The following is a 9294-nucleotide window of genomic DNA, read 5'->3' on the forward strand; positions in this document are numbered from 1 at the left end:
CAGTGTCACTGGCCCTCATATGTGGGATCCGAACCGGGGCCCTCTGGCATCCCAAGCCAGTTCTTAACCATCGCGCCACTCGGCCGGCCCACTAGGAAGCTTCTTATATGTGCAACTTTATAGAAAGTTTGGAAGCATAAGCATGCTCACTTTCAGAACACTAAAAAAAAAACAAAACTACCTAATGAAACTACGTATTGATGAAGAAGCTGACAGTACAGATGAAGATGCTGCCAACACTTTTCCCTCAGTTAATAAAACCAAACATTAAAACAACATTTGACTGACAGAAAAGACTACAAATGGATTCAATTTTGATGAACTACTCCCTAGTTCCATCAAAGCCCTCAAGATTCTACATCTTGTGATAAGGAGTGTGGTTTCAGGGCTTAAGTCTATAAAGAAGAGATTGATGGTGAGAGATACAAGTGTCAGTGGAGATTTAACCGTGTTGGTACTTTTTAAAGGATTGTTACTATTTTTTTTAGTGCTTTGATCACAAGTTTTATGTTTTAAGTGATCTGCTGAACTCTGCTTTTCCCATGAGCCTTTCTGTTTTCAGTGTACAAATTTGTAGAACACAAGGTTTTCAAATAGGGAAACGTATTTCTCTTTCTAACAGAAATGACTCTGCCAAAGGGGATACTTTGGGCAACAAGATAATTGTCCCAATGAAAGGTGTGAGATGCCATAGTGAATGATGATTAAAAAAAATAGGTAAATATGTGGGTAACTCTAAACAAACATTGACTATAGAAAAGAAACAATAAAAATGCTTAATTCAAGGTAGAACTAAAATACTAGAGTGTAATTATTTAAGTATTCTCATGTTCCTGTGAAGAGTGTAAAGGTAATAGTTGTTTTTCTTTTAAATATTAACTAGTGATATATTTATTGTAAAATTATTTTTAAAAATAAGGATATGTAAAAAAAAAATCAAGATAGTAGTTCTGGTGCTGTGAAAGGAGATAGAGGATGGGATTAGGAGAACACATTAGTGGGTTCAAAGCCACTGGTAATATCCTATTTCTTTAGATGGTTGGTAATTACCCAGTTGTTCGTATTAATGATGTTCTTTAAAACTTGCACATGGTTATAAGTATTTGTATGTGTATTCAGTATCTATTTTTTTTAAATGTTTTAGATTATATTAAAACCTGCATGTGACCACTTATGGATGGAAACTAATTTTCTTGGCTTATTTTCAGTTACCATCATCGTTCTTCTGTGGGCTGTAGTTTGGTCCATTACTGGCAGTGAATGCCTTCCTGGAGGAAACCTATTTGGAATTATAATCCTTTTCTATTGTGCCATCATCGGAGGTAAACTTTTGGAGCTCATTAAGTTACTTTCATTGCCTCCACTACCTCCTCTTCTTGGTAAGTGCTAAAACACTCCTGGGTTTTTTTTTCAGAGTAAATCATATTTTAAAAATAGCAGTTTGGAAAGCTTTGGGAGATAAAGGCATAAACTATTTTTTGTATTTTCTGTGCTGGAGCTAGAAGCTAATCAATTCTGAGGAATTCTGTGAACCAACTCTTAAACGTGGCAATTTCAAAATATTAAAATTATATATACTTACAATTATATAACTTTCATTAACCACAAAAGCAATAAATACTCAAAACTGGCCACTTTCTAATTATTTTACTACATTTCTCCTTATCTCTTCTCTTGAGATTATGGAAATACTAGATAATGGTGTGTCAGTAACATCATATTGGTAGCTTAACATGGGCCATGGTGGAAGTATCTATAATACAGAAATCAGCAAATGCAACAAGTCAGGGCTTGATATGTTGAAAGTTACATCACTGACAAATGAGTGAAGTTCCAACAAGTATTTTTATTGTTTCATTTTTATCTTATTCATTAACATTAACATAAACAACATCAATCAACATTCATGGTGACACTATATTTGCTCATTACTGATGTGAGTAACTTCTTTACCAATTTTTTTTTCAATAAGGATTTACTACAAAATAACTTGGGAATTGATGAAATAAGGTTGACCATGTATTAATGGTTTTTGCACATTTAAACCACTTTCGTAATACAAATTAAGAAAGGAAAAAAAAGAATACTTAACAAAGAAGGAGTTTCTTCCTCCACAACCCAGAGAGACGCCCCCATGGGTTTACAGGCAAGAAGGGGACACCTGCCAAATCACAATCAGGTGGCCACATCAACCCAGACCATGTCAAAGGAAACTGTCCCAGAGAAATTGTTTTCACATTCATTTTGGGAATAAAAATGCTCCCTCATCCTCCCTAAAACTCCTAAAGAAACTGTTAGTATATTTTTGAGTTATTATTCCTTTTGATTTCAGGTAGCTATATGCTATAATCAATCTAGGACTGGTTTAGATCCACATTTTAAGTTTCCTTACATTACTATTGACATATTAATGAAATGTAAGCTTATTGCAGCATTGTTGGCTGACAATTCATCAATATCTGTAAAAACGATATACACCTGTACCCTGGATCCTAACATTTCCACTGCTAGGAATTATTATCCTGTGTATATTCTTGCACAAACCTACAAATAATGTATGCTCCATATGAGCAGGGACCATGTTGGTCTAACTCACCTCTGTATTGCCAGGGAATCATAACAGTCTGGCATGTCTGGCACTTAATAAATACTTGATATGTGAACTGGCCTGTTATAAGTCCAAAAAATTATGATATTTCCAAACAATGAGATACTATTGCGAGTATCCTGGAATATGTCCAGGATATATGGTTAAGTAGGAAAAGAACAAATTGCACACTGGTATAAAAATATGCTCCCTAATTGTGTCCAACACAAAAGAGCGCTCAGACACACACACACACACACACACACACACACACACACACACACACACACACACACATGCTTAAATAGGGAGAGAAACTTTCTGGAAGGGCACAGATAACCCTTCACAGGGGCAACCTTTGGGGAATGAAGATGGAAAGTTGCATTTGGGGCAGGGCATGTACTTGTCACTTTACCCTTGTCTGTAATGTTTTAATTTTACCATGAGCATATACTATTGTTATATTAGTCTTTTAAAAGCAGCTATTGTAGGCTAGTTCATACTTTCAAAACTTCTGGAAAGACCATGACTGCAGAATTCAGAACTTTTAAGACCTTCTTCTAGATTAAATGGCAGTGATGCTTCGTTGCCTAATGATGCTTGGAGCAAGTCACAAAAAACTATACTTGTAATTCGTCTCTATTCTCATAGCTTACATACAAAGCACCCCAACTTTAGTAAATTTTAGTCATTTAACGTGTGGTGCTGATAAGGACATGGTGTGAAAGAGGGTTCTGCTGGAGAAGAATGCAGGGCAGACGCTTGACTGTGTCTGACAGAGAAATCTTTCCCGCTGTATGGGCACGTGGCATCCACAATGGCAGAGTTCTCTCACAACTACACAGCTTCCTCAGTCACACTCAACTACATAGAGTTCCCAGAATGTGTCTCACCTTCTCATGCATTCGAAGAAACTGCTGTTTCTCCCATAAGTTTCTCTATTGCCCCAGCCCCGTCTTCATCCTTTCCTTTCTGGACCTCTCTGACTCAGCTGTCCATAAAATTGAGACTGTCAGTTTGTCTTGCTCCCTGGAGGCTGAAAGCTGGTTGAGGTGCAATACCGAGTGTTTGCTCATTAAATCTCTAACTTTTAACTCATCACCATAAATAAAAGAATTAAAAATGTTTATACAGATGTGGAATTAGTACTATCCATGTATAGGGCAGATTCTTATTTTTCCCTCACAAATTTGGGCAAAAAAAGTACTCGTTATACACAGCAAAATATGATAGTTTTCTTTCACATCTAAAATGCCAAAAAAACATTTTCTATATTTGAAAACTAATTAAAGGGTTGTTTGACTTCTCCATTCTAGGCATGCTCCTTGCTGGGTTTCTCGTCAGAAATATCCCTGTCATCAGTGATAACGTACAGATCGAGCACAAGTGGTCCTCCTCTTTGAGAAGCATTGCCCTATCTATCATATTGGTTCGAGCTGGCCTTGGGCTTGATTCAAAGGTATGGAAGTGTACATTTCTAACTATTGACTAAGAATTTTGTTCCTCCAAAACTACAAGTATTTAGAATCACTGAGCTTTAGAAAATGGATGTGGACACTTTGCATGGCATTCCCAAGAAGAGAATGGAGTTTATTTCATGCAGCACTATCCCCAGAAGATATTCCCATACTCTATCTATCTCGGAGAAAAGTGGAGTTACTGTCTGTCTAGGGACAGCACCAAGAATAAAGTCTCTCCCTTTCTTTGACAGAGATACAGGCCATAGTTATAAATAATGGTTGTGAGAGAGAAGACATCATATTTTTGGTGTGCAAAGCCCTATACAAGTGTTCGGCGCTAACTATACTGTCTCAGGAAACTGCCTAGTCTATAGAATGAGTCTCAAGTATGCTTTTTAAAAATGCTTTTATTCACGTATGTTTTTTAATGCGGGAATGAATGTTCTTGGGGATGCAGGTCTTTAATCTAGGTTCATGCTGGGCCCACAAATTGTACATAAAGCTTACACTGAGAGGGTTAAACCAGTTACTATGGAGATTATGAGCAGCTTGCCTGAATTCAAACCTAGCTCCACAACTCACCAATTTCATGATCTTGGGCAAATGACTTTAATTTGTGCCTTTTCAGGTGAGGACATCTGAAAAATGGGGGTAATAATATTACCTATGTCACAGGGTTGCTATGAGAACTAAATAAGGTATCTCTAAAACTTAGAATATTGAAATATTTGTTAAATAAAATTCATGATGATCCACATATGGTCTGAATACCGAAGAAAATTGTTTAATGTACTTTCTTTGCGTGTCTTTAGAGGATTATTTTAGTATGTCTATTTTTGTATTTCAGGCTCTGAAGAAATTGAAGGGTGTTTGTGTACGATTATCCATGGGTCCCTGTCTTGTGGAGGCTTGTACATCTGCTCTTCTAGCCCACTTCCTAATGGGTTTACCGTGGCTGTGGGCATTTATACTGGGGTAACGATTTTTCCTTGTCCTGTGAAAATATGTGAGGACTTTCTCTGCCTCTGTACAGGAGAATACATAATAGCATTTTCTTAAGGACATCAGAAAATACAATGTGGATAGTCCAGCATAATGTTATAACTACTGATATTCCAGCATATAAATATTAAACTTCAAAATATAGTATATATCTTTGTCAGTGCTAACTTTTACAGGAGTTATAATAATTTAAGCTACTGAGAAAGTAATCGTCTTTTACCAACACCTGATTCCATGCTGGTGAGAGAGCTGCTGGATGTCACCTCAAAGTCTGCACAAAGGAGAATAAACACATCGGCAGTGATCAAGACTATTGTGATTAGGTGGTTCTTCTGTCTCCCTCCCACTGTCCGTTCTTACCTCTAATGCTTAAGGGCCCTGAGAGGTAAATAAATATGAAAGTGCTTAGTAAGAATTTAGTACTAGTAAGTAGGCAAGAAGTAAGTTCTTGCTTCTCATGGTTGACTCTGGAGCTATACCGCCTAGACTCAAATCCTGGCTCTGTGACTGTCCAGTATGGGATCTTTGGCAAGGTATCTAATCTCTGTGCCTCTGCATTCTCATTTGCAAAATGAAGATAATGATTGTAGCTACCTCATAGGTTTGCTGTGAGGATTAAATTAGTTAATATATGTAAAGTCATTAAAATGGTGTTTGGCACATAGTAAGCATTAAAAAATGCTTCTGCTGTTAATCACTGCCGCTAGTATTAGTATCGATGTCAATGTCATTATGGCCTTCCCCTTCTAATCTGTTGTCTTATTTGATTTACCAAGTTACCAAGTCCTGATAGAAGGCATAGCATCACTGGTTTCCAATCCAAAAATCCATGGCCATATTTTTTAAACCTCATGACACGAATGTTTTGTTTTCTAAAAAAGGCAGATTTCTGGGGCCTAACCATAAATATATAGTATATTTTAAGCAACCAAAGTGCTTCCAATTCAGGTTGTCCATGGCCACACTTGGAAAAAGTGTTCTGTAGAATGTGTGTGTATATGTGTGTGTGTATTTCTGGCTTCGTGGATCACTGTCATTTGAAAGATTAATTATCTAAAGTATAACCTCTAAAAGAGTAGAGGTTACTGTAATTTCAATAATAATGATGATGACCAGTAAGATACTATCATAAATGTTTAAAGTGCTGCCTATTTAGTTTTGTCTTAGGTGCTGTCTCTCCAGCTGTTGTGGTGCCTTCCATGCTCCTTTTGCAGGGAGGAGGCTATGGTGTTGAAAAAGGTGTCCCGACCTTACTCATGGCTGCTGGCAGCTTTGATGACATTCTGGCCATCACTGGCTTCAACACATGCTTGGGCATGGCCTTTTCCACAGGTAAACCGATCAGTTCACAATGTGCCGTTCTCTTGAGCTCTAGAGACAAAAATTGTGATGATGAAAGCGTGGGATATTTGCTTGATGACTGATTATGGGAAATTAAAATAATAAAAGCAACTCCAAGAGTTGGTTCTGTACCGAAGGAGGAACCACTGGCTTCCAATCTTTACTCCCTTCTTTACTCCCCTGGACACAGGCGGCTCAAGTAGTATGGGTAGTGCACTAAGGGTGGGTGCAAAGTAGCAAAGTTTAAGGGACAACACTTTCTGCATGGAGCTCTCTGGGACAGTTTCATCTTGGAGACTTCACACAAGGGATGAGTAGGTTTTTCAATGAGCACAAATGACAGAGACCAGTCCAAGTGGAAGGAACAATTTCTGTTCCCTCATCTTTAACATTTTATGGGTAATAACAACAATGATTTTAATGAGTATCTTAAGTGTCTGGTATAGATTTATTTTGTTTTAAGTAGTAATAAAAGAGGAAGGCATTGTTTTTCACTGTTATTCAGCACCTTTACTGCGCTTTGACAGAGCACAAGTTTAACTTCATGTTTTAATCTGTGTCCAAGAATGGAAAGATAAGATTTGTAATTCATATTATTTACAAACTGTAATTGTACCATAAATTTAGCTTCAGATTTTTTAGTGGAAACACACTTTAGAAAGTCATGTATTGTCTCTCCACCCCCTCTGTAGTTATCTTCCCATTTTATGATTATGTATGATTTATACTGATTATCTTGAACCTTGCCTCTTCCCATTGTCCCAGTTGCCTTACATCCAGTCCCCGCCATGTCTCACTGGTAAATTAATCTTATCAAAGCATGGCTTTCATAATGTTACTTTTTTGTTTAAGAACCAATGAGGATTCCCTATTACCTACTAAGTCAAATCTACATTCTTGTCTTTATTTTCACTCTACTTATGCCTATCCAAATTTATGTTCTTACTGCTTTCCTGGTGGATAACTTTAAAACAATGGTTCTCAGCCCCAACTGCCCACCAGAATTACCTGGGAGGCTTTAAAAAAAATGCTTGTAGGTGGGCCCTACCATAGACCAATTAAATCAGAGCATTTGGGAATGGAAAACATGACTTTAGAATGTTAAAAAACAAATTTCACCCAAGTAAATTTGAAGATCTAATTGGCTTTATTAAGTGATTCATGAAATCAGGCAGCAACCCATTTAGAAACTAGAAGGGCACTCTGAGGAATTGTACAAAATGTAAGATTGTTATAGGAAGAAGAATGGGGGAAGGGAGCTATGAATAAAAGAAAACAAAGGATTATTTTTAGACCAAGATGACTTTGTGTGTGTGTGTGTGTGTGTGTGTGTGTGTGTGTGTGTGTGTGTTGTGGGCGGGTGGGAGGTAAGGGTTTATATGATGCAGGTTGCTTCTTTGCTCTGGGGAGGGGTAGTGAGGGAGATGGAAAGGGTCCATGTGGCAGGAAATTCCTGGAAATTGTTGAACAGGAAATTCCAGACTGGTTGATTAAGGTTGTATTGCTGAGAGAGATTGAAACTGCAGTTAAATCAGGCATTAAATCTAGGTTTGGTATCATAGGCTTTAGCACAAGTGACACCATTTTGGTCCTATGATTTTCTCTTTAACAAGAGCAAGAGAGTTTGCATTAGAATCACGAAGGTGGCGGGGAGGCAGGGAAAAGCAGGTTCAGGGAAGGCAGTGGGTCTGTTTGGGATTTTATAATCTGGTAATTTGGGGGATGGAAAATAAATTATTTCCTGTGATATAACATGTCATTTATCACATACTTTTGACAGTCACACATTGTCTAACAGAGTTGTCTGAGCTAAATAAAATTGCTACAACGGTATTGTATTTTTAAATTAAAGAGATGATGAAAACTGTAGGGGAAGAAAAACTGGTTCTCTACCAATTTTAGGTTCATTGGCTGGGGCCCCTTACAGCCAGATTAACAAGAGAAAACCAGTTTGTTAGCACATGTATTGTGCTACTCACCACTGAGTAACTCAAAGAATTCGTTAGAATTTGGGCTTATGTAGCATCTTAGCAAAGAACCCTAATTTTGTAGAGAATTACCAAAGGATAAGGACTTTGAGCTTTAAGGGCAGTAAAGTGTGGAAAGGCACATACATATATGAGGAAACTAATAATCGGTAAGAGCTTGTTTTAGCAAAAATTGTGACAGGTTCATTCCTCTCTTGCTGTCTCTGAGCTGATAACGTCCCTCAGTGTCTCAATGGTTAACTTTTGTCCTTCCTGGTAGAGAGGGGAGAGGGACACCCTTACAGATTTATATCCAGCTTTTTAAGCAAAGAGAGGGAGTGCAGGTAGCTTTTCATGTATCTGTTCCTTCTCAATTGCCTTCAGCTCAAAATAATCCTTAATGCCAAAGTAGCATATTTTGGGGTGGCATATTCTATATCCTTCACTATAATAGCAAGAAACCACAATAACTCCTTAGTACATTTATTCTTAGAACAGTGTGAGAAGAAGGGCTTTATGTGTTGATCAATTTTAATATAATTTTCTATACAATGTGCTAACAAAGATTTTATTTCAAGTCTCCAAAATCTTTTATGCTATGGAGGAAAATACAGATGCTAACTTACCTCTATTTTATGATGCATATTTCAAAGAAGCTAAACAACCTTAAAAAAACTCTACTAAGAGCAATTTCAAAAATGATTTCGTTCAGATTTACTTTTAGAAAAATCATTTGAGAAGGGGTAAGTCCCCTACACTGACTGTAGTAAGAAAAGAATCTTGATTTTAATTGCCAAGTTCTTAAATGACTGTAATCCTATACATATCAGAACTACTAAAATAAGTATACATTTATTATTGAAAAATCAGGCTCTTAAATTTGAAAACTATATCTGTCTACTCACCTAGCCTAAGCATATAAAATAGCAGAACAAAT

General features: G+C 37.1%; 1 protein-coding gene across 1 annotated transcript in view; it reads left to right on the plus strand.

Annotated features, from left to right (window-relative positions):
* Nucleotides 1–9294, plus strand: part of SLC9B2 (solute carrier family 9 member B2) — a 42863-nt gene that overhangs the window by 22127 nt on the left and 11442 nt on the right. The window contains exons 5-8 of the mRNA XM_019625875.1: nucleotides 1209–1379; nucleotides 3904–4046; nucleotides 4895–5022; nucleotides 6206–6381. Of these exons, the coding sequence (XP_019481420.1) occupies nucleotides 1209–1379; nucleotides 3904–4046; nucleotides 4895–5022; nucleotides 6206–6381 (618 nt within the window). The remainder of the gene's footprint in view (nucleotides 1–1208; nucleotides 1380–3903; nucleotides 4047–4894; nucleotides 5023–6205; nucleotides 6382–9294) is intronic.

This window comes from Hipposideros armiger, unplaced genomic scaffold (genome assembly GCF_001890085.2).
Source record: "Hipposideros armiger isolate ML-2016 unplaced genomic scaffold, ASM189008v1 scaffold_641, whole genome shotgun sequence".
Classification (NCBI taxonomy): Eukaryota; Metazoa; Chordata; class Mammalia; order Chiroptera; family Hipposideridae; genus Hipposideros; species Hipposideros armiger.